Here is a 26251-nt window from a genome sequence, read left to right as displayed (position 1 = left end):
GTAAAACGAGAATCTTCCTTATCAATAATCACATTTATTGAGAGGACATTGACCATGCACACTATTAGAAGGAAGAAATATATAGCTCAATAACACCCTTGTTGGAGTTGGAACAGTACCGGCTTATAGTATTCTAGTTTACACCATAATCAATGAAAGCAATGGAATCCTCAAGTGAAAAGTCCTCTGCTAGACTTATGATTTTCATGCTATGGTGTACCCCCTTCACATCCCAACCTATACGTGTAATGTGTCCCTCCTTTAGGATAAATCCTGTACTGTAGTAACAGCAGTATGTACTCAGTGTCATTATCAAACAATGCACTTGTTGTATTAGGAACTGCCATAGGAAGATAAAGTGACAGTATTCACAGATACACAGTTTTCTGGACAATTAATGATTTGTAGTTGCAGTATATCAGTCACTATTGGATCTTCATCTTTCAGTTACAGCAGTAAGATGAATGAATGCCCAAACGTGATAGTTTCAGCCTTTGTGGTTTAAAGATAATAGTTTACTGCTAAAATCATAGGAGGTGAAAAATATGCAGATAATAGTGTTAAAACTCTTATTTTCCTGAGAAACAAACAAATGAACTTTTAAGCCTTTCAAAGACATAATTTTTCAAGCAATTTGCATTTTTTATGAAAATAAGAATATGTACTTTCTTTTCAAGAGTAGCACAAAAATGCTATAGAAAAAAACTGTCCCCTAGGAACATGGCCATATAAACTCTTAACTGTGGCCATCACAGATACAAACCATTCAGGGGAAAGGCATATAACTGTAAAAGCGCCATGTGCTATCAAAGGATTAATAACCTAAATTATTCTTGGTAAATAAACCCTTATTGTTTTTGATGTGACTCCAGTGGAATCTCTACGTTACCAGCAGGTACAAAGTAGGAAGTATAGTAACTTATTGGGACAGATTCAGTAAAAACTACTGATCGCCCACTTTCACAGAATCATACATCGCCGAACTTCACAGAATCATACATCGGCCCAATAACATTGAATACCCCAGAAAACACTTGTTACGTTCTATTTTAAAAAGTTAAAGCTATCACCAATATAACATAAACAGAACATCTATTCACATACAGCACTGTACACACCTACACACAGGAAAACATATTCAACCAAACAATAACAATAAATAAAACAAAAAGTTATCTTAAGACCACAGATTTAAATAACGATGATGCAATGTTCGAAGACTGAGTCACACTGTTTAAAAATGACTAGTGCTCTATGTGGGAAATGTTGAACATGACCTGCTAGTTGTGAAGAGAGAAGGTGATTGGCTGAGTCAAGCTGAGGGCACAGAGCTAGGGTTCAAAGGTAATTGAACACAACCAGGTGATTGGACAGAATAAGAGTTTTACTTCAGACACTTAGAGGTTGAGGCTGGAGCTGGGAGCTACAGTACAGTGTGGATGGTGGAGTAGTTGCATTGGGGCGTTGTTTTTGTAGCGAGAGTTGGGCTGAAGACAGAACAGAGATACAGTGTCCACTGGCAAATACTCTATGTGTGTGTGTGTTTAACACCTGACAGCGTTCCCGTTCTCCTCTGTGTTCCTGAAGGAGAGCGGTCTGCGGGGTGGAGGGGGGCGGAGGGGGCCTGTTACGGAGGCGGTAAGGGAGGGTGTCAGGCAGGGCATACGGACACGGGGAGCCTCGAAGGAGTTCCCTCTCACAGTGATGTGGTCCCAGCCACCCTGATGAGAGAGAGGAAGAGAAGGATAGAGGGAGAGACAGAGAGCCAGAGAGAGACAGAGAGAGAGAGAGAAAAAAGAGAGAAAAAGAGAGAGAGAGAGTCAGACAGCCCCCCCACCATGAAAACCTTTCCATTGAAAGTCATTGGTGTCTCAGAAGCAGGTTGGTGAGTCAGGGTTAGAGGTAAGGTTAAGGGTTTCACCCCGATGCCATAGTCCCACGACTGTCCCTTTGGGTCCATGGGCTGAACCCCCAGACGGTGGCAGACTGTCCCACAGCTCAGACTGTGGCTGCCTTGCACCTTGTCAGCTATGATCCACACCTACACAACAACAATGAGAAGGGCTGAGTTACTCAACACAGTGCAATGTCAAGAAGTTAGAATTTTGAGAAAAGAGAAAGTCATTATCATTCATTACTGCCAACAACAACCACCCAGGTTTTAGATTGTAGGTTCTGCTCACCTGGTCCAGAGGTCCTACGGAGACCTTGCGTACATTGTTGGAGATGTGTTCCCATGACGATCCCTGGGGGTAGCTAGGAGTCAGGCCCTGTCTGAACCACAGGTTACCTGGATGGAGAGCACCAAATAAAAATCATGACAAAAATAAAGAAGAGATGGTTCAACTAATAGACGTCTGACAATAATAAAGGTCCATGTCATAGTAAGTCATGACATTCTCGTCTGTAGTACCATGTTGATCCACTGTGTAGACTGATGTCCTCCCTACAGACACCTGTTGGAGCTTCTGTCTGGCTGGAGAGGGGATGTGGTACCAGCAGTCTCCTACAGGGGGCAATAGTACATTAAACAGCCAGTGATTTGAGTCTTCTCTCATCATTAGGTCCATCTCTGTGATAGGAACCAGAACTCAGAGAGAGGTAAGCTCCTCCCGAAAACAAACATTGAGCTAATACTGTAAAGCACTTTGTGACAACTGCTGATTTAAAAACGGCTTCAGAAATACATTTGAGTGATTTGACTGAACTGTTGATTAGCAGTAAGACACACAGGACTGAAAGGAGAATCCCTGGGTTCTGTCAGAGACGGTGGGTTCTGCATGATTCTCTGACTGACCTGAAGGGCTCTGTGCGGACACGGAGCCCCTGTAGAAGGCAGAGCCATCCCTGGCAATGGCCCACACCTGGTTGGCCCCACCGATGGAGATAGACTTAAAGGGCTGGTCTGTGCCCACGTGGAGCCACGACGTCCCCTAGAAACACACGCAACCACTTCTGTTATCAACCACAATGTCTGTGTATTCATGGTGGACATGTGTGTTGTATGTTTACATATTGTGTGTGTGTGTGTGACTCACAGCAGGCGTCAGTAGGGTGACTCCCAGTCTACAGAGCACGTCTCCCTTGTTACTGATGGCCCACAGAGGGATCGGCTCAACAATGCTCTGAGCTCCACACGGGATGATGGTCACGTCACTCAACGGGATGGGTGGGACTTCCTGCCACGGCCCTATGGTCGTCAGTTTACAATTCCTGTCAGAGGAAATACAAGGGTTGTTCAAATAGGAGTTAAGTCGCACCTAGACCAGTGTACCAACAGTTGAATTAGGTGTGTAAATACTGGGCTGGAGCAAAAACATGCACTCCCTGTGGGTCCCCAAGACCAGGATTGAAGAACTCTGCCCTAGACACTGATCTAACATCAGTTGTTGTGTTTCCTTCCCCCAATGGTTATGGTTAGGATTTAGGTAGAGTAAAGCTGATCCTAGATCTGAGCTTACAGGCAATTTTTTCCCCCAGAGCTCAAACCCAGGGTTGTTTAAACACAGTGGGCAGACTGAGGATAGACCATAGTGTGCTTACTAAACAAATAGTGATGAGGGAACAGGGCGATTGTTGTGTAGTGACATAAAGTACCTGGCCCATCGCCTACGACGGACAAAGTCCTTCAAGGTCTTGTGGCCATGATACGACCTGGAAGAGTACATACAGAGGGAGGGAGATAAAATACATGATAGTGACAGAAACAAACACATATCATGGCAACTTTCATGCAGGGAAAGATTCAGCTTGATATGTGATAGATAGACCAATGAATATGTATTGGGGAAGGTTAGATACACTCACGTTGGGAAATCAGCTGCATATTGCCAACCCTCTCTGTCTGTCCCTCCAGAAATACCATAGTCAATGGCCCAGTCTGCCACCTGATAGAGACAGAGCAGTTAGCAGAACAAACTTTGTAGGACTATTTTAGTCATCTAATGGCACTCTGTGCATATTTAGTTCAGGTTCAAAAGTTATATTGTCCTGGGGTGAAATTGAAATGTTTTGTCCGGTTACTGGTACCCACCCATGTCCAATGAGGGGATGGAGGCTTGGTGTTGGCCTTGGTACACTCCTGCAGTCCTGTTGCATCACTCCACATGTAACGGTCTGTTGGGAGGCCTCTGTTGGTATATCCTGTGACTGGGTTCCACCTCTGGTTCTCATAAATGTAGACACACTTCACATCTGTCTGGGTGTAGATCTGTGTGTTATCTGTGCTGCTGGCCAGACCTAACAAAGACAAGAGAGGGGTTATAGTCATGAGCTGAGACAAAACAGCCATGAAACATACCCTTACACCCTGACCAAACTGGCCCCGGGTGTGGCCTGTTGTAACATACCCTTACACCCTGACCAAACTGGCCCCGGGCGTGGCCTGTTGTAACATACCCTTACACCCTGACCAAACTGGCCCCGGGCGTGGCCTGTTGTGACATACCCTTACACCCTGACCAAACTGGCCCCGGGTGTGGCCTGTTGTAACATACCCTTACACCCTGACCAAACTGGCCCCGGGTGTGGCCTGTTGTAACATACCCTTACACCCTGACCAAACTGGCCCCGGGCGTGGCCTGTTGTAACATACCCTTACACCCTGACCAAACTGGCCCCGGGCGTGGCCTGTTGTGACATACCCTTACACCCTGACCAAACTGGCCCCGGGTGTGGCCTGTTGTAACATACCCTTACACCCTGACCAAACTGGCCCCGTGCGTGGCCTGTTGTAACATACCCTTACACCCTGACCAAACTGGCCCCGGGTGTGGCCTGTTGTAACATACCCTTACACCCTGACCAAACTGGCCCCGGGTGTGGCCTGTTGTAACATACCCTTACACCCTGACCAAACTGGCCCCGGGCGTGGCCTGTTGTAACATACCCTTACACCCTGACCAAACTGGCCCCGGGTGTGGCCTGTTGTAACATACCCTTACACCCTGACCAAACTGGCCCCGTGCGTGGCCTGTTGTAACATACCCTTACACCCTGACCAAACTGGCCCCGGGTGTGGCCTGTTGTAACATACCCTTACACCCTGACCAAACTGGCCCCGGGTGTGGCCTGTTGTAACATACCCTTACACCCTGACCAAACTGGCCCCGGGTGTGGCCTGTTGTAACATACCCTTACACCCTGACCAAACTGGCCCCGGGCGTGGCCTGTTGTAACATACCCTTACACCCTGACCAAACTGGCCCCGGGCGTGGCCTGTTGTAACATACCCTTACACCCTGACCAAACTGGCCCCGGGCGTGGCCTGTTGTAACATACCCTTACACCCTGACCAAACTGGCCCCGGGCGTGGCCTGTTGTAACATACCCTTACACCCTGACCAAACTGGCCCCGGGCGTGGCCTGTTGTAACATACCCTTACACCCTGACCAAACTGGCCCCGGGCGTGGCCTGTTGTAACATACCCTTACACCCTGACCAAACTGGCCCCGGGCGTGGCCTGTTGTAACATACCCTTACACCCTGACCAAACTGGCCCCGGGCGTGGCCTGTTGTAACATACCCTTACACCCTGACCAAACTGGCCCCGGGCGTGGCCTGTTGTAACATACCCTTACACCCTGACCAAACTGGCCCCGGGCGTGGCCTGTTGTAACATACCCTTACACCCTGACCAAACTGGCCCCGGGCGTGGCCTGTTGTAACATACCCTTACACCCTGACCAAACTGGCCCCGGGCGTGGCCTGTTGTAACATACCCTTACACCCTGACCAAACTGGCCCCGGGCGTGGCCTGTTGTAACATACCCTTACACCCTGACCAAACTGGCCCCGGGCGTGGCCTGTTGTAACATAACCTTACACCCTGACCAAACTGGCCCCGGGCGTGGCCTGTTGTAACATACCCTTACACCCTGACCAAACTGGCCCCGGGCGTGGCCTGTTGTAACATACCCTTACACCCTGACCAAACTGGCCCCGGGCGTGGCCTGTTGTAACATACCCTTACACCCTGACCAAACTGGCCCCGGGCGTGGCCTGTTGTAACATAACCTTACACCCTGACCAAACTGGCCCCGGGCGTGGCCTGTTGTAACATAACCTTACACCCTGACCAAACTGGCCCCGGGCGTGGCCTGTTGTAACATACCCTTACACCCTGACCAAACTGGCCCCGGGCGTGGCCTGTTGTAACATACCCTTACACCCTGACCAAACTGGCCCCGGGCGTGGCCTGTTGTAACATACCCTTACACCCTGACCAAACTGGCCCCGGGCGTGGCCTGTTGTAACATACCCTTACACCCTGACCAAACTGGCCCCGGGCGTGGCCTGTTGTAACATACCCTTACACCCTGACCAAACTGGCCCCAGGCGTGGCCTGTTGTAACGTACCCTGACCAAACTGGCCCCAGGCGTGGCCTGTTGATTTTGTCTATCCACACTAGACGCGATCATGACACACAGGTTAAAATACCAAAACCAACTCCGAACCAACTATAATAATTTGGGGACAGGTCGAAACACTTACAGTACCAGTCAAAAGTTTGGACACACCTACTCAGTCAAATGTTTTTCTTTATTTTTACTATTTTCTACATTTTAGAATAATAGTGAAGACATCAAAACTATGAAATAATAAATATGGAATCATGTAGTGACCAAAAAAGTCTTAAACAAATCAAAATATATACAGTGGGGCAAAAAAGTATTTAGTCAGCCACCAATTGTGCAAGTTCTCCCACTTAAAAAGATGAGAGAGGCCTGTAATTTTCATCATAGGTACACTTCAACTATGACAGACAAAATGAGAAAACAAAATCCAGAAAATCACATTGTAGGATTTGTAATGAATTTATTTGCAAATTATGGTGGAAAATAAGTATTTGGTCAAATCAAAAGTTTATCTCAATACTTTGTTATATACCCTTTGTTGGCAATGACAGAGGTCAAACATAAGTCTTCACAAGGTTTTCACACACTGTTGCTGGTATTTTGGCCCATTCCTCCATGCAGATCTCCTCTAGAGCAGTGATGTTTTGGGGCTGTTGCTGGGCAACACGGACTTTCAACTCCCTCCAAAGATTTTCTATGGGGTTGAGATCTGGAGACTGGCTAGGCCACTCCAGGACCTTGAAATGCTTCTTACGAAGCCACTCCTTCGTTGCCCGGGCGGTGTGTTTGGGATCATTGTAATGCTGAAAGACCCAGCCACGTTTCATCTTCAATGCCCTTGCTGATGGAAGGAGGTTTTCACTCAAAATCTCACGATACATAGCCCCATTCATTCTTTCCTTTACACGGATCAGTCGTCCTGGTCCCTTTGCAGAAAAACAGCCCCAAAGCATGATGTTTCCACCCCCATGCTTCACAGTAGGTATGGTGTTCTTTGGATGCAACTCAGCATTCTTTGTCCTCCAAACACGACGAGTTGAGTTTTTACCAAAAAGTTCTATTTTGGTTTCATCTGACCATATGACATTCTCCCAATCTTCTTCTGGATCATCCAAATGCTCTCTAGCAAACTTCAGACGGGCCTGGACATGTACTGGCTTAAGCAGGGGGACACGTCTGGCACTGCAGGATTTGAGTCCCTGGCGGCGTAGTGTGTTACTGATGGTAGGCTTTGTTACTTTGGTCCCAGCTCTCTGCAGGTCATTCACTAGGTCCCCCCGTGTGGTTCTGGGATTTTTGCTCACCGTTCTTGTGATCATTTTGACCCCACGGGGTGAGATCTTGCATGGAGCCCCAGATCGAGGGAGATTATCAGTGGTCTTGTATGTCTACCATTTCCTAATAATTGCTCCCACAGTTGATTTCTTCAAACCAAGTGGCTTACCTATTGCAGATTCAGTCTTCCCAGCCTGGTGCAGGTCTACAATTTTGTTTCTGGTGTCCTTTGACAGCTCTTTGGTCTTGGCCATAGTGGAGTTTGGAGTGTGACTGTTTGAGGTTGTGGACAGGTGTCTTTTATACTGATAACAAGTTCAAACAGGTGCCATTAATACAGGTAACGAGTGGAGGACAGAGGAGCCTCTTAAAGAAGAAGTTACAAGTCTGTGAGAGCCAGAAATCTTGCTTGTTTGTAGGTGACCAAATACTTATTTTCCACCATAATTTGCAAATAAATTCATTAAAAATCCTACAATGTGATTTTCTGGATATTGTTTCCTCATTTTGTCTGTCATAGTTGAAGTGTACCTATGATGAAAATTACAGGCCTCTCTCATCTTTTTAAGTAGGAGAACTTGCACAATTGGTGGCTGACTAAATACTTTTTTGGCCCACTGTATTAGTGGCTATACAGTACTTGGTTTATGTTTAGCGTATGCTTTAAATCCAGTCCAGTAGGTTTATGTTTAGCGTATGCATTAAGTCCAGTCCAGTAGGTTTATGTTTAGCGTATGCATTAAGTCCAGTCCAGTCCAGTAGGTTTATGTTTAGTGTATATTTAGTGTGTTTACCCTGCAAGAATCCCCCTCCATAGCCGCCGGTGTAGACCCAGACAGTGTGGTCGTAGCCAACACCCCACACCACCCCCAGACTGTTACACTCCACCAGACGCAGGTGGCCCCCCACCTGATGCCAGAACCTGCAGACACACAACGTGGGGTTGAAGACAAAGTAAGGAAAAGTATAACATTTTAAATGAAAGGCTATTCAGACAGTCAAGGCTATTCAGACAGTCAAATCAAATCAAAGTTTATTTGTCACGTGCGCCGAATATCTTACAGTGAACTGCTTACTTACAGGCTCTAACCAATAGTGCAAAAAGGGTATTAGGTGAACAATAGGTAAGTAAAGAAATAAAACAACAGTAAAAAGACATGCTTTATACAGTAGCGAGGCTATAAAAGTAGCGAGGCTACATACAGACACCGGTTAGTCAGGTTGATTGAGGTAGTATGTACATGTAGATATGGTTAAAGTGACTATGCATATGTGATGAACAGAGAGTAGCAGTAGCGTAAAAGAGGGGTTGGCGGGTGGTGGGTGGCGGGACACAATGCAGATAGCCCGGTTAGCCAATGTGCGGGAGCACTGGTTGGTCGGCCCAATTGAGGTAGTATGTACATGAATGTATAGTTAAAGTGACTATGCATATATGATAAACAGAGAGTAGCAGCAGCGTAAAAGAGGGGTTGGGGGGGATGGGGCACACAATGCAAATAGCCCGGGTAGCCATTTGATTACTTGTTCAGGAGTCTTATGGTTTGGGGTTAAAAACTGTTGAGAAGCCTTTTTGTCCTAAACTTGGCACTCCGGTACTGCTTGCCTGCGGTAGTAGAGAGAACAGTCTATGACTGGGGTGGCTGGGGTCTTTGACAATTTTTAGGGCCTTCTTCTGACACCGCCTGGTGTAGAGGTCCTGGATGGCAGGCAGCTTAGCCCCAGTGATGTACTGGGCCGAACGCACTACCCTCTGTAGTGCTTTGCGGTCAGAGGCCGAGCAATTGCCGTACCAGACAGTGATGCAACCAGTCAAGATGCTCTCGATGTTGCAGCTGTAGAAACTTTTGAGGATCTCAGGACCCATGCCACATCTTTAGTTTCTCTTAGTTTCCTGAGGGGGAATAGGCTTTGTCGTGCCCTCTTCACAACTGTCTTGGTGTGTTTGGACCATTCTAGTTTGTTGTTGATGTGGACACCAAGGAACTTGAAGCGCTCAACCTGCTCCACTACAGCCCCGTCAATGAGAATGGGGGCGTGTTCAGTCCACCTTTGACTGTAGTCCACTTCTTAGTCTTGGTTACGTTGAGGGATAGGTTGTTATTCTGCACCACCCGGCCAGGTCTCTGACCTCCTCCCTATAGGCTGTTTCGTCATTGTCGGTGTTCAGGCTGTTGTGTTGTCCGCAAACTTAAAGATGGTGTTGGAGTCGTGCCTGGCCATGCAGTCGTGGGTGAACAGGGAGTACAGGAGGGAACTGAGCAAGCACCCCTGGGGAGCTCCAGTGTTGAGGATCAGCGTGGCAGATGTGTTGCTACCTACTCTCGCCACCTGAGGGCGGCCCATCAGGAAGTCCAGGATCCAGTTGCAGAGGGAGGTGTTTAGTCCCAGGATCCTGAGCTTAGTGATGAGCCTTGAGGGTACAATGGTGTTGAACGCTGAGCTGTAGTCAATGAATAGCATTCTCACATAAGTGTTCCTTTTGTCCAGGTGAGAAAGGGCAGTGTGGAGTGCAGTAGAGATTGCATCATCTGTGGATCTGTTTGGGCGATATGCAAATTGGAGTGGGTCTAGGGTTTCTGGGATAATGGTGTTGATGTGAGCCATTACCAGCCTTTCAAAGCACTTCATGGCTACGGACGTGAGTGCTCCGGGTCTGTAGTCATTTAGGCAGGTTGCCTTTGTGTTCTTGGGCACAGGGACTATGGTGGTCTGCTTGAAACATGTTGGTATTACAGACTCAATCAGGAACATGTTGAAAATGTCAGTCAAAGACACCTGCCAGTTGGTCAGCACATGTCCAGAGCACACGTCCTGGTAATCCATCTGGCCCCGCAGCCTTGTGTATGTTGACCTGTTTAAACGTCTTACTCACGTCGGCTGTGGAGAGTGTGATCACATCGTCGTCCGGAACAGCTGATGCTCTCATGCATGCCTCAGTGTTGCTAGCCTCGAAGCGAGCATAGAAGTGATTTAGCTCGTCTGGTAGGCGAGTGCTTCCTTTTGTAGTCTGTAATAGTTTGCAAGCCCTGCCACATAAGACGAGCGTCGGAGCCGGTGTAGTATGATTCAATCTTAGCCCTGTATCGACGCTTTTCCTGTTTGATGGTTCGTCGCAGGGCATAGCAGCTTAGAAGCTTATTTCTTGTAAGCTTCCGGGTTAGAGTCCCGTACCTTGAAAGCGACAGCTCTACCCTTTAGCTCAGTGAGAATGTTGCCTGTAATCCATGGCTTCTGGTTGGGGTATGTACGTACAGTCACTGTGGGGACGACGTCCTCGATGCGCTTATTGATAAAGCCAGTGGCTGATGTGGTGTACTCCTCAATGCCATCGGAAGAATCTTGGAACATGTTCCAGTCTGTGCTAGCAAAACAGTCCTGTAGTTTAGCATCTGCTTCATCTGACCACCTTTTTATAGACCGAGTCACTGGTGCTTCCTGCTTTAATTTTTGCTTGTAAGCAGGAATCAGGAGGATAGAGTTGTGGTTGGATTTACCAAATGGAGGGCAAGGGAGAGCTTTGTACGCATCTCTGTGTGTGGAGTACAGGTGATCTAGATTTTATTCCCCTCTGGTTGCACATTTAACATGTTGATAGAAATTTGGTAGAACTGATTTAAGTTTCCCTGCATTAAAGTCTTCGGCCACTAGGAGCGCCGCCTCTGGGTGAGTGGTTTCCTGTTTGCTTATTTCCTTATACAGCTGACTGAGTGCGGTCTTAGTGCCAGCATCTGTCTGTGGTGGTAAATAAACAGCCACGAAAGTATATCTTAAAACTCTCTAGGCAAGTAGTGTGGCCTGCAATTTATCACAATATACTCTACTTCAGGCGAGCAAAATCTAGACACTTCCTTAGATTTCGTGCTCCAGCTGTTGTTTACAAATATGCACAGACCGTCCCCCCTCGTCTTACCGGAGTCAAGACTATTCAGACAGTCAAGACTGTTCAGACAGTCAAGGCTATTCAGACAGTCAAGACTGTTCAGACAGTCAAAGCTATTCAGACACTCAAGACTATTCAGACACTCAAGACTATTCAGACAGTCAAGGCTATTCAGACAGTCAAAGCTATTCAGACAGTCAAGGCTATTCAGACAGTCAAGACTGTTCAGACAGTCAAAGATATTCAGACAGTCAAGACTATTCAGTTGGTAAGCGCATAATCTAATATCTATTTATCTATAAATAATAAATCCATCATAAAGTTTTTATCAAGCCTTCATAAAGCATCGATAACAGCCCAGAGGACGTGTCTTACATCTGGTCGCAGGGTGTGGGGTAGGGACAGGCCTCCAGGCTAGGTGAAGGGTCACAGACGAAGATGTCTCCTTTACAGGTGACTGACCAGAGGGCCTGTTTAGAGGGGGGACCCTGGATCCCCCGGGAGTCACAGCACGACACACTCAGTAGGGCCAGCTGGGGGTACAGAGAGACAGTCAAAACATTCCCAGACTACAACTTATAAAGGATAGCATGCAGAGTCTTCATAAGCCCTACATAGAGGCAAAGTCATGCTACATAGGGTCATATAAAATATCCTTACATCTGATGCTTTATTAAATGTGGAATAACCCTTTCACCATCCTTTATTTAGCATGACATTTCCTTATGAATGAACATATGATATTCAGTGAAAATTGAGAACTTGTAATCTGTGTCTGGTTCAGGTGTAAGACAGTGATCATATAACCTACCCAGTCGTGCATCTCCAGCTCGGTGGCAGCAGCCAGTCTGATAGGCCACCTCTGTTTGGTCCTCTCTGCTGTGTAGATGGCAAACGTGTGTTTGGAGTCATTCAGCACCGGCACCAAGATAGTCACCTCGTTGATGAACGCATGCAGGTACTGGATAGAGGGAGGAGAGGAAGAGGGGAGAAAAATTATGAATAAATAACTAATTACAAATCACCCAAAATACACACACACACACACGCACTGTGGCTCTCCCCTCACCTTCTTCTCCTGGTTGAAGTTGTAGTAGAGGAAGAGGACGCCGTCCTGGTTTCCCTCTGGTCCTGAGAACTGCTCCAGGGCAAACCTCACGTCCACCCACTTATGGGGCTTCCAGTCCCTCCACCACTGCATGGTCCCTTTCTTCACCCACACAGACTGGGACGGAGGAGGGAGGGAGGGAGAGAAGGAGGGGACGGATTGGGGGGGAGGGAGAGAAGGAGGGGACGGAGGGGGGAGGGAGGGAGAGAAGGAGGTGACGGATTGGGGGGGGGGGGGGAGAGAAGGAGGGGACGGAGGGGGGAGGGAGGGAGAGAAGGAGGGGACGGATTCGGGGGGGGGGAGAGAAGGAGGGGACGGAGGGGGGAGGGAGGGAGAGAAGGAGGTGACGAGGGAGGGAGACTAATGAACCTCTATACAACAAGAACAAGTCATAAACAAACTAATTTCATCATGGCAACCAGAAAAAGCATTTGCAAGCATTCAAGTTGTAAGGACGTTCAAGTTGTCGGTACCTGTTCTACGGCCTGTTCGTAGTGTTTAAAGTTGTAAGGACGTTTAAGTTGTCGGTACCTGTTCTATGGCCTGTTCGTAGTGTTTAAAGTTGTAAGGACGTTCAAGTTGTCGGTACCTGTTCTATGGCCTGTTCGTAGTGTTTAAAGTTGTAAGGACGTTTAAGTTGTCGGTACCTGTTCTATGGCCTGTTCGTAGTGTTTAAAGTTGTAAGGACGTTTAAGTTGTCGGTACCTGTTCTATGGCCTGTTCGTAGTGTTTAAAGTTGTAAGGACGTTTAAGTTGTCGGTACCTGTTCTATGGCCTGTTCGTAGTGTTTAAAGTTGTAAGGACGTTTAAGTTGTCGGTACCTGTTCTATGGCCTGTTCGTAGTGTTTAAAGTTGTAAGGACGTTTAAGTTGTCGGTACCTGTTCTATGGCCTGTTCGTAGTGTTTAAAGTTGTAAGGACGTTTAAGTTGTCGGTACCTGTTCTATGGCCTGTTCGTAGTGTTTAAAGTTGTAAGGACGTTTAAGTTGTCGGTACCTGTTCTATGGCCTGTTCGTAGTGTTTAAAGTTGTAAGGACGTTTAAGTTGTCGGTACCTGTTCTATGGCCTGTTCGTAGTGTTTAAAGTGGTCCATCTCTCTCTTGGAGCGTTCGCTGAGCTGCTCAAAGATCTGTTTCCGCCAGGCAGCTGTCTGGGCTGGACTGATGGACAGACTCATGGACTGGACTGATGATGTCCGGGCTGGGAGAGACAAATAGACAAAGATCAAAATCTTTATCAACAACATGTGAGTGAACCACTCCAGTGGTTCAACAACAACAACAACAAGCACAGGGACACTGTTCCATCAGCCAGAAGGGTGTGTTCTGGTGTAATTGGAGCTGGAGTTTTGTATATTGCTAGGCTTGTTTTGATATGCAGGAGAAATATAATTTCAGGGCGATACAATATCTACAGTATGTGTCTCACCTGTGGCAGAGTTGAACCAGTTGAGCTGGGAGTGACAGTCCACACCACAGCCTCCTCCACTGACCCATGCCCAGAGCGGGTGTTCATCCGCCCCATACGGCTCCTCCTGACACAGGGTGTAGGTGGCCACAGAAGACAGGCTACAGGTGTCAGCCGCGTCCCCTCTCACCCCAGCAGGCCCCACAGCCAGGTGAGTCTGGGCCTCTTCTAGGTCTACGTTACTCCATTGGGGGTCCCCAGGCCCTCCTGACAGGCTGGGGGACAGAACCAGGGCCGGAGGGGGAGACTTGGCACCTGCTTCCCGAAGAGAGGCCTCCTCTTCTGGGATAGAGGGACCGACGGTGACGGCAGTGGTGGCCCCCTCCCGTTTGACCTTGCGGTCAGCGAGCATCTCGGAAATGAAGCTGTCGCTGGTGACCTTGGGGATGCGTGGTTTGGGGATGTCGGGGTCAACGGGAGGGGGATCGGGGGTAGGGGAGGAGGGGCAGGCCCCTACTTCTAGGACTGCCCTCTGTGGACCGTTCTCTGTGTCTGAGTCTTCACTCATCACAGACTGTGCTCGCACCTCTCCACTGAAGAAACAACCAGCACTGTGTGAGAGAGAAAGAGAGAGACACACACAGATAGAGACAGACAGAGACAGAGAGAGAAAGAGAGAGATAAACTATTAGTATTACACAGAGCACCCAGCTGGCAGACTGCTTGGCTAATCGCTTTATGCAGCCGAGGTTGCCCAAGCAGTGAAAACAATGTGTGTGTGTTTATGTGTGTGTTCATGTCCCCAGCCCACCTGTGCAGACTGCTACTGCTGGCGGAGGAGTGGGACCTGATGTCTCCGCCTCGGGGCACGTTGACAGCCTTCCAGGCTTTACCACTCAACTCACTGGAGGTCACACCCTGACGGAAATACACTGCTCGGTCCTCACAGCTGATACCCCACACCTGGACGGGACAGAACACATGAGGCGAGAGCCAGACAAGAAACTAACATGACACTGTGTTTGTTCTCCATTACTAAACAGCCTTTTAATCATTATGCAAAATGTATTCATTAATTAATATACAGTTTATGATATTAAGCCCATGCCGTAAGGCTTGGCTATGAGAGTCTAAGGGAACTTTATAATTAGTTGAATAAGCAGAGGAAATAGTTAGGTCATGGTTCCTTACCTGGTCGTTGAGACCCACGTTGATCATGACCATCTCCCCGATCATCCCGATCCAGCCTGAACCACGGGGGTTATAGGAGTTGACGCCACGTCTGAACCATACCTAACAGGTACCGACAGAAGATCATCAGGGAAACAGTCATGACTGAATGATTCATAACCAGAGGTAGACATGTGGCGGAATTAAAATGACATTTGTGTTTTTTGCCTGAATTCTTCCTTTAGCTCATGTTCATCATTGTCCAGCACCACATTAACTATCATCAATAAATTCATAATCATTTTTTTGTTTCATTTTTTAAGCGTCTTTGAGATTCTTCATGTAATGAAAAGTGCTATTTAAATGAAATCTATTAGTATCATTATGTCCAATAATGAAGCATAGAAATGAGTGTTCAGTTATGGACACAGTGGTATTGTCTTACCTTGTTATCCTTGGTGACAGCCCAAACTACGTTGTCCCCCACAGCCACGTGGATGGCCCCGGCCTCTGGGTTGGGAGAGTCCACCACTACCCAGGAGGAGCCTGGCAGGGAGAGAAGATGAGTAATGGGGCCATGAGACCAGTACACTCTCTCTCTTCATCTCTCTATCTCTCTCTTTCTTTCGCTCTCTCCTTCTCTCTCGCTCTCTCTGTCTCTCTCTTTATCTCTCGCTTTGTCTCTCTCTCTCTCCATTACACACACACACAAACAGACACAAGCATTCTGTCTCTCTGTGTCTCTCTAACATGCACATCCACAGATACACACACTTCCTCTGTCAACCAGTCACCTTGTGGGCAGTCTCTGGTGATGCCCTCCCTGACAATGAGTTGTCCCTCCCAGAGCACGGCCCAGACAAGGTCCCCTGGACCACAGCTGATCTGCACCACCTCCCCAGGCAGAGACACCTCCTCCCAGCCATCCCCCTCTGGGCGGTGGTGGTGGATACCCTCACGAAACCACACCTAATGACCCAGATCAAACAACCAGTCAATCAAATGATTTAGAAATACATTAGAGTTGTGTACAACCTGGCAGTGTTTTGTGATCTCTGAAGATATGACCTCCCCCTCTGAGCTGTGTGTGTCTGTGTGTGTGTTTGTGTGTATGTGTTAGTGTATGTGTTACCTTGCCCTGTAGAGAGACGGCCCACAGAGACAACCTCCCCCTGGGCTCCTCACTGATCTCCCAGCCTCCACAGCTGATGTCATTAAAGGGGTCTGGAAGGGGACCACTGTGACCCTCTGACGGGATCTGGTAACAGAGAGAGAGACAGTTCAATACACACACACACACACACACACACACACACACACACACACACACACACACACACACACACACACACACACACACACACACACACACACACACACACACACACACACACACACACACACACACACACACACACACACACACACACACACACACACACACACACACACACACACGCATGCATACATATGCTGTAAACTACAGTACATGATGAGTACAATACAAAGCCTGTACACTGCAGAGGTACACAGTTACATCCTGGTTGCGGCAGGTGATTATATTTCTCCAAATACACACCTTGGCCCAGGTGTCCGTGGCCTTGTACCTCCTGTAGCGGATCCATCGCCTGCGACGGACACATGAGTTCCACTTCTTGTCTTTGGTGTAGGTGGCAGGAAAGTCCATGGCATAGGTCCAACCCTGCAGACCGTTCCAGCGGTATTAGGACACTGACACGTTGTTGTTTTGGCTCTGTACTCCAGCACTTTGGATGTGACATGATACCATGGCTATGAGGTTAAAGTGCAGACGGTCAGCTTTTTCATTTGAGGGTATTTTCATCATTATCGGGTGAACCGTTTAGAAATTACTTTTTGTACATAGTCCCCCCATTTTAGGAAACCAAAAGTCCTGGGTGAAATTCACTTATATGTGTATTAAAGTAGTACAAAGTTATGTTTTTGCTAACCTCCCTGTTACTGTAATGGTTAGAGGTTAGCATGTCTTGGGGGTATGATATTTGTGCATCTGTAACTTTCTCACTCATCCTTATTCACGATTCATTCAGGATTATCTGTAATCACCGTAGCATCCACATTAATGTAGAAGTGTTTAGAAATATATTATATTCTTATCTACAATAAAAGGGACTCCATAATGACACAATACATTATTTACCATAAATTTCTACTGGGAACAAAATAATCTGAAACACAACCAAAACAAACAACAAATGCATCCAAAAATGTGTAAAGTCACAAGCTTGATGTAAGCATTGCGTGCTATCAATATGGGACCAAATACTTCACTTTTTACTACATTAATTCACATAAGTGAATTTGTCGCAATACTTTTGTTCCCCTAAAATGGGGGGACTATGTACAAAAAGGGCTGTAATTTCTAAAGGGTTTACCCAATATGGATGAAAATCCCCTCAAATTAAATCTGCCAGTCTGCAATTTAATCTTGTAGTCATTGTATCATTTCAAATCCAAAGTGTTGTACAGAGCCAAAACAACAACAAATGTGTCACTAAGTTCACTCCATCCAACCATTTCATGCAGATGAATTACCTGACGCATGGAAAAAGTCCAGACCGGGCTGATGGAAACATGAAATGAGGGTACAATTTTATAAATGCCGACAGACAATTTGTTCTTTCGACATGGTGGGATCTTTTTGCGTCTGTAAAATTAATTATGCAAGAAATAGCAGTGAAAATAACCATGATATCGATGATATGTTGTGTGGCCCTCCCACTATGACTGGGGAAAGCATGCAGTTCATTAGGCTACAGATGAAATAAGTTATGATGAACTTCACAGGGTGGTGAAAGTGCAAGGTGATGAACTTGATGGACCTATCCAATACATATCGAGGTTCTTATTCTGGTGACATGATGATCGCTCTTATGAATAATAATCTCATAATATAGGTAGCCTACCCACTGTATCTGCCAGCTGTTGGCTAGAGCACAAGTGCCAAGACCAGAGTGGGCACATTTTCTATACAATGCAACAGTTTTTGTGACAAAACCATTAGTACATTTTAAAATGTGATGGAAACCCATTTAAAAAATGTTTGGTACATGAGAAATGAATGTAAAAAGTTATTTTTATGTGCACTACATCATCATGCACAGCATTTTATCCACAAAAAGTCAGTTTGATGGAAACATCTCTGGTGGGAAAATGGGCATATTGTTTTATGCAGATTTTAGAATATTGGAATGAAAATCTGTCACCAATTGGATGGAAACCTAGCTAGTCTACTGTTGGAGATCACTGTATGTGAGGGGTAAGACATTGACAGAGAGGGAGGGAAGAAAAACAGAGAGAGGGAGAGAGAGAAGGAGAGAGAGAAGGAGAGAGAGGAGAGGGAGGGAAAGAGAGAGGGAGAAGGAGAGAGAGAGGGAAAGAGAGAGGGAGAGAGAAGGAGAGAGAGGGAAAGAGAGAGGGAGAGAATAGAGATAGAGGGGACATATAAAATGGAGGAGGCAAGAGAGGAGAGAGAAAGATACAGAAAAGAGAGAAAGACAGAAAGAGAGAGAACATTCACTTCTTTCTCTGTGGGCTCTCCTCCAAAGTTGTCGTGGATGTACCAGTCCCCCTCCCACTCCCAGTTGGTCGAGGGAAGAAAGAAGCTGTCGAGGGGTTGGTGTTCCAGTCCTGTGATGTTACTCCACTGCCAGCGGTCGCTCGGCAACAAGCGATCCGAGAAGTTATCCATGGGATTCCATCGCTGAGAGAGAAAGAGAGAGAGAGATAGAGGGAGATGTATTTATTTTTTATTATTATATATATTTTTTTATTTAACTTTTATTTAACTAGGCAAGTCAGTTAAGAACAAATTCTTATTTACAATGATGGCCTACTCCAGCCAAACCCGGACGACGCTGGGCCAATTGTGCGCCGTCCTATGGGACTCCCAATCACAGCCGGATGTGATACATATATATATATATATAGAGAGACTATTAAAGACTACCAGAACCCACTGGATTCTCCAGTGCATTGAATTAACTACAGGACAAAATAAAAACCCTCCAATCCAAAAAGGACTGTGGTGTTGATGGTATCCTCAATGAAATTATAAAATATACAGACCACAAATTCCTATTGGCTATACTTAAACTCTTCAACATCATCCTTAGCTCTGGCATCTTCCCCAATATTTGGAACCAAGGACTGATCACCCCAATCCATGAAAGTGGAGACAAATTTGACCCCAATAACTACAGTGGGATGTGTCAACAGCAACATTGGGAAAATCCTCTGCATTATCATTAACAGCAGACAAGTTCATTTCCACAGTAAAAACAATGTACTGAGCAAATGTCAAGTGTACTTTTTACCACATTAGTTGACAACAGACCACTTATTCACCCTGCACACCCTAATTGACAAACAAACCAAAAAACATAGGCAAAGTCTTCTCATGCTTTGTTGATTTCAAAAAGCCTTCGACTCAATTTGGCATGAGGGTCTGCTGTACAAATTGATGGAAAGTGGTGTTGGGGGGAAAACATACAACATTAGAAATTCCATGTACACAAACAACAAGTTTAGGGTTAAAACTGGCAAAAAGCAAACACATTTCTTTCCACGGGGCCGTGGGGTGAGAAAGGGATGCAGCTTAAGCCCCACCCTCTTCAACATATATATCAACAAATTGGCAAGGACACTAGAACAGTCTGCAGCACCCGGTCTCACCCTACTAGAATCTGAAGTCAAATGTCTACTGTTTGCTGATGATCTGGTGCTTCTTTCACCAACCAAGGAGGGCCTACAGCAGCACCTAGATCTTCTGCACAGATTCTGTCAGACCTGGGCCCTGACAGTAAATCTCAGTAAGACAAAAATAATGGTGTTCCAAAAAAAGGGCCAGTCGCCAGGACCACAAATACAAATTTAATCTAGACACCGTTGCCCTAGAGCACACAAAAAACGATACATACCTCGGCCTAAACATCAGTGCCACAGGTAACTTCCACATAGCTGTGAACAATCTGAGAGATAAGGCAAGAAGGGCCTTCTATGCCATCAAAAGGTACATCAAATTCGACATAACAATTAGGATCTAGCTAAAAAATACTTCAATCAGTTATAGAACCCATTGCCCTTCGTGGTTGTGAGGTCTGGGGTCCACCAACCAAGAATTGGGACAAACACCAAAGTGAGACTCTGCATGCAGAATTCTGCAAATATACCCTGCGTGTACACACCATACAATGCAAGCAGAGCAGAAAAGAGCCGCCAAAATCCAGAAAAGAGCCGTCAAAATCCAGAAAAGTGCCGTCAGAATCCAGAAAAGAGCCGCCAAAATCCTGAAAAGAGACGTCAAAATCCTGAAAAGAGACGTCAAAATCCAGAAAAGAGACGTCAAAATCCAGAAAAGAGACATTAAATTCTACAACCACCTAAAAGGAAGCGATTCCCAAACCTATAACAAAGCCATCACCTACAGAGAGATGAACCTGGAGAAGAGTCCCCTAAGCAAGCTGGTGCTGGGGCTCTGTTCACAAACACAAACAGACCCCACAGAGCCCCAGGACATCAACACAATTAGACCCAAACAAATCATGAGAAAACAAAAAGATAATTACTTGACACATTGGAAAGAATTAACAAAAAAATGGAGTAAACTAGAATGCTATTTGGCCCTAAACAGAGAGTACACAGTGGCAGAATACCTGACCACTGTGACTGACCCAAACTTAAGGAAAGCTTTGACTATGTACATACTCAGTGAGCACAGCCTTGTTATAGAGAAAAGCCGCCATAGGCAGACCTGGCTCTCAACAGAAGACAGGCGATGTGCACACTGCCCACAAAATGAGATGGAAACTGAGCTGCACTTCCTAACCTCCTGCCAAATGTATGACCATATTAGAGACACATATTTCCCTCAGGTTACACAGATCCACAAAGAGTTAGAAAACAAACCCAATTTTGATAAACTCCCATATCTACTGGGTGAAATACCACAGTATGCCATCACAGCATGATTTGTGATCTGTTGCCACAAGAAAACCATTGAAGAACAAACACCATTGTAAATACAACCCAATATTATCCCTTTTGTACTTTAACTATTTGCACATCGTTACAACACTGTATATAGACAATATGACACTTGAAATGTTTTTATTCTTTTGGAACTTCTGAGAGTGTAATGTTTACTGCAAATATTTTAAAATACTTTTGTTTATTATCTACTTCACTTGTTTTGGCAATGTTAACATATGTTTTCCATGCCAATAATGCCCTTGAATTGAAACTGAATTGAATTGAGAGAGAGAGAGAGAGAGAGAGAGAGAGAGAGAGAGAGAGAGAGAGAGAGAGAGAGAGAGAGAGAGAGAGAGAGAGAGAGAGAGAGAGAGAGAGAGAGAGAGAGAGAGAGAGAGAGAGAGAGAGAGAGAGAGAGAGAGAGAGAGAGAGAGAGAGAGAGGGTTACAAGAACCATAAATGCATCAGGTGCAAGAGAAGCACAAACACAGGCACACACACACACACACACACACACACACACACACACACACACACACACACACACACACACACACACACACACACACACACACACACACACACACACACACACACACACACACACACACACACACACACACAGCCCACCCTCCCCCCGCCCCACACACACACACCCTGTACCTGGTTCTCGAATGCCTCCTCCTGGTAGCGAATGGGAACATCACTAGAGTGGACATTCAGGTAGATGTGATGGTCACAGGCGATACCCCAGCAACACTGCTGCACGGCCGTCACCCTCTTAAACTCTAACACAGCATCACGACACTGCTCCCACTGCTGCCCTCTGGTGGACAAGCTGTACACGCGCCCATACACATCCACTGCCCACAGCAGGGACACAGGCATGTTCAGGCCTAAGGAGAGACTTACTAAAGTAAGATGCACTGCTTTCATTTAAAAAATGCAACTGTTTGGTCTAAAAATAAGGACATTTACCTCAGGGTCAAGCCAGCAGGCCATCAGATTTGCCACCAGTGCTCCTTATAGGACACATTACTGCACTCTATACTCCTCTGTAAACTGGACATCTCTGCATACCTGTCGCAACACCCACTGGTGATGCTTATTTATAAAACCCTCTTAGGCCTCACTCCCCCCTATCTGAGATATCTACTGCAGCCCTCATCCTCCACATACAACACCCGTTCTGCCAGTCACATTCTGTTAAAGGTCCCTAAAGCACACACATCCCTGGGTTGCTCATATTCTCAGTTCGCTGCAGCTAGCAACTGGAACGAGCTGCACAAACAAAAATGACACATATTTTGTACACTGCAAATCAACCACAAGAAGCCCAAACAGATATAATATTTGACTAAAACATAATAATTTCAAACCTTGCTTATTTACATTTAAGTCATTTAGCAGACGCTCTTATCCAGAGCGACTTACAAATTGTATATGATGTGTGGGAATACTTGGGAACTGATTTCTTAAACTTAAATCACTTATAAGCTGATTTCCTGGTGTTTTAATAGTATTTTATGTGTAACAATAAAATTACAAATAAAAATAATAATGTAAGTTTGGTTATTACATTTTTTTGCTCTGAAAACTTGTGGGGCCAAATAAAACCACCCGCGGGCCATATTCGACCAGCAGACCGCCAGTTAAGGGAACACTGATCAACACTCATTGAAGTGGTTTTAACAGGTGACATCAATAATGGATCATAACTTTCATCTGCATTCACCTGGTCAGTCTATGTACACTCAGTGTATATTGTCTCTTTGTCCCTTTGATTGTAGCAGGCAGTCACAGCTTTAAGATAATCTCATCCAACCCAAGTCTATCCATTTGGGGGTAAAAAAGCCAACCTGACCTTACATCAGTGTGTAAACTGTGCCAGCTTCATCCTGACCTATTCATTGCCCACTGCACTAGGGCAGTGGTTCCCAACCAGTGGTACTAGGACTTATCCACAGGGGGTAGTTCAGAAGACTCATGAGACCATAGACCCACTGGTAAAATGCACATGAGGGGGTACTTCAGGAGTACTCCAGGCAGAGCAAAATTCTGTTGGTGGTACAGTAAAATAAAAAGGTTGGGAACCACTGGACTAGGGGCACTGTTCTATGTTGTTGTTGGGAACCACTGGACTAGGGGCACTGTTCTATGTTGTTGTTGGGAACCACTGGACTAGGGGCACTGTTCTATGTTGTTGTTGGGAACCACTGGACTAGGGGCACTGTTCTATGTTGTTGTTGGGAACCACTGGACTAGGGGCACTGTTCTATGTTGTTGTTGGGAACCACTGGACTAGGGGCACTGTTCTATGTTGTTGTTGGGAACCACTGGACTAGGGGCACTGTTCTATGTTGTTGTTGGGAACCACTGGACTAGGGGCACTGTTCTATGTTGTTGTTGGGAACCACTGGACTAGGGGCACTGTTCTATGTTGTTGTTGGGAACCACTGGACTAGGGGCACTGTTCTATGTTGTGTTGGGAACCACTGGACTAGGGGCACTGTTCTATGTTGTTGTTGGGAACCACTGGACTAGGGGCACTGTTCTATGTTGTTGTTGGCAACCACTGGACTAGGGGCACTGTTCTATGTTGTTGTTGGCAACCACTGGACTAGGGGCACTGTTCTATGTTGTTGTTGGGAACCACTGGACAAGGGGCACTGTTCTATGTTGTTGTTGGGAACCACTGGACTAGGGGCACTGTTCTATGTTGTTGTTGGGAACCACTGGACTAGGGGCACTGTTCTATGTTGTTGTTGGCAACCACTGGACTAGGGGCACTGTTCTATGTTGTTGTTGTGATTTAGGGATCATGCTGTGAGATTACAATAATAACCATGATTAAAGCTGCAATATGAACTTTAGGGGCAACCCGAAATGTGAGTTATAGATCTGTCATTATTTTACATTTATTTAACTAGGCAAGTCAGTTAAGAACAAATTCTTATTTACAATGACGGCCCACCCCAGCCAAACCCGGACGACGCTGGGCCAATTGTGCGCCGCCCTATGGGACTCTCAATCACAGCCAGATGTGATACAGTCTGGATTTGAAGCAGGGACTGTGGTGATTGATGCCTCTTGAACTGAGATGCAGTGCCTTAGACCGCTGGGCCACTTGGGAGCCTGTTCTATGTGCACTATTTCTATGCTTCCCACTCTTAAATTTAGTTTTTGCATCTTTTACTTTCGGTTTTGTACACTAGATTAAAACAGCTGAAAATACAATAATTTTGGCTATGGAAAATATATTTCGCAGTGGTTTAGACAACACAACAATATTTAGATGATACAAAGATATTTCACAACGGTTTAGATTATACAATTATTCTCTACACTATACTAGCTTTTTTTGTCACATAAACTGAAATTAGGCGAACTATTCGAATTTTAGCAACTAGGAAATGGCGAAGTGATTTCTGCATAGTGCATCTTTAATTAATACAACAGTGCTTTGTTTACACTATTTAAACCACATCTCAGGTAGACTGAGTCACGTGTCTTCATCACTGCCCCATATTCTGAACACTGTGGTCATTACACCATAGTCTATGTGGCATAACAGAAATATAGTATGACGTTTATCATGAATAACTTAATCATTTTAAAGGGGATTTGCTAAGTTTTTATGTTAAAACTAACACCCCTCCTCTCTTTTGCTTCCTGTATATTATGCAATGTCTGGAGCGAGTGATGCTCTTCAAAGGCGTAGCCCCTGTCACTAGCAAGTAATAAAGTGATGTAGCCAGAGAGAGACCTCTGTGTACTGTCTGGACCGAGCTGAGATATGATCTTTAATAGCCCACTTGACTCGACAGTCTCTTTAGCGACAACTGTCACCCACCAAGCAAACTGCAACATTGTAACTTGTTGCGAGAATACTGTGGAAAATGAATGACATTTGTTACATTGTAATAGCGCAGTGAATGATCAACATGGATACATTGTAGATAGTACAATCTTGCTAAGTGACATATAGCTCGGCTTCGGTTGGCTTATAAAGCACTCTAAACTAGTATTAGCCAGCTAAGTTTATAACAGGTAGTCTGCTATTTTTGCATAATATAGCTAGCTGGCTGCTGCTGTCAGTCAATCTACAACCGCATAACTGAATGACATTATGTTGCTTATAGGGAGGTTTACCACTGCAAAACCAGAAATTAAATAGGTTGCAAGTTAGCAGTAGCTCATCACTTACCTTGTGCTCCCTCTCATAAACGGTATGGCAGTTCACGCAAATCACTGCAATTCATCCGGCATATCAGATTGAATATACAGTGATTTCACGTTAGCCACTACTGTATCTATTTACATTGCAATCGTTTCCTAATCCGAAACAGGAAGTGTTGGGTTTTACTGTAAACGCAGATTGGCTGCTGCACCAAAATGAACCAATAGCTACATTTGTCCAGTAGGTAACGCTCGTAGTTTAGTTATTAAAGGGCAGTACAAGGTCTGATAGCATTGGATAAAAGAATAGAATACAATCGACAATGTACTTGTCTTTCCTTACCAGCACTGAATTTTCTTATAGCTGGTATATTGAGGAAAGTTTTACTTACAATGACTGTGATGTGTGGCTTGCACTGAATGTAAGAGTCAATGTATACTTGATCCGAAAATGTGGTCGGAGGCGCCATATGAATGGTGTGACGCAATTGCGAATCCTCTGGAGGCACGCAGAGGCCAACATGAGCTCTGTACCGCATCGTCGTGCGCCTCTCAAATGTTGTGACCAAATGTTGTGACAATGCAGAGGGCTCTGTGTAGCTCCGCATTGACACACACACACACACACACACACACACACACACACAAGATATAACCTCTAGGAGTAGAGAGTGGACATAATGGACAGTAATGTCCTATTGACAATCCCTCAGCATTGTGTCATGCTTTTCCTTCTAAATGTGTCTTATGACCAACAAAGTAGCAATGCAAACAGACTCTAGTGGTAAACATATACATCTTTATTTAGACATTAATGTGAGTGTTTATGGTAATCAAATTAACATAACTTAAAGCTATTTACT

At 45.7% G+C, this 26251-nt stretch overlaps 1 protein-coding gene across 5 annotated transcripts; it reads right to left on the bottom strand.

Moving 5' to 3' along the window:
• Window positions 1-18: 18 nt before the first annotated feature.
• On the bottom strand, window positions 19-25932 carry LOC139571359 (tectonin beta-propeller repeat-containing protein 1-like). Of its 5 annotated transcripts, XM_071394157.1 has the most exons (24): window positions 25417-25574; window positions 21873-22105; window positions 18760-18942; window positions 16780-16902; window positions 16333-16458; window positions 15995-16169; window positions 15646-15746; window positions 15222-15323; window positions 14842-14993; window positions 14052-14641; window positions 13678-13823; window positions 12586-12741; window positions 12328-12477; window positions 11892-12049; window positions 8428-8555; window positions 4034-4239; window positions 3808-3887; window positions 3598-3654; window positions 3039-3213; window positions 2798-2933; window positions 2414-2506; window positions 2184-2290; window positions 1922-2041; window positions 19-1721 (listed from the first exon to the last, which is right to left on the bottom strand). In XM_071394157.1, exons 2-24 carry the CDS (start codon window positions 22095-22097, stop codon window positions 1545-1547), a joined length of 3666 nt encoding a protein of 1221 aa, XP_071250258.1. In that variant the 5' UTR covers window positions 22098-22105; window positions 25417-25574; the 3' UTR covers window positions 19-1544. The 5 variants fall into 5 exon arrangements, with proteins under 5 accessions (XP_071250258.1, XP_071250257.1, XP_071250256.1 ...); XM_071394156.1 differs by lacking the exon at window positions 25417-25574 and adding an exon at window positions 25781-25932 and having other exon boundaries at window positions 1557-2041; XM_071394155.1 differs by having other exon boundaries at window positions 1557-2041; window positions 25417-25575.
• Window positions 25933-26251: the final 319 nt, after the last annotated feature.

This window comes from Salvelinus alpinus, chromosome 3 (genome assembly GCF_045679555.1).
Source record: "Salvelinus alpinus chromosome 3, SLU_Salpinus.1, whole genome shotgun sequence".
In the NCBI taxonomy this organism is placed as follows: Eukaryota; Metazoa; Chordata; class Actinopteri; order Salmoniformes; family Salmonidae; genus Salvelinus; species Salvelinus alpinus.
The sequence above is the reverse complement of the archived record's forward strand: the minus strand, read 5'-3'. Positions and strand labels throughout refer to the sequence as shown.

Bases quoted from the DNA above. Each gene is read 5' to 3' on its own strand.
- LOC139571359 (XM_071394156.1), bottom strand. From the start codon at position 22,097: ATGCCTGTGTCCCTGCTGTGGGCAGTGGATGTGTATGGGCGCGTGTAC. The intron at 18,943-21,872 runs GTACAGGGTGTG...TTTCTCTCTCAG, and splicing joins AGGAGGCATTCGAGAACCAG to CGATGGAATCCCATGGATAA. The intron at 2,291-2,413 runs GTACTACAGACG...CTCTCCATCCAG, and splicing joins CTACACAGTGGATCAACATG to GTAACCTGTGGTTCAGACAG.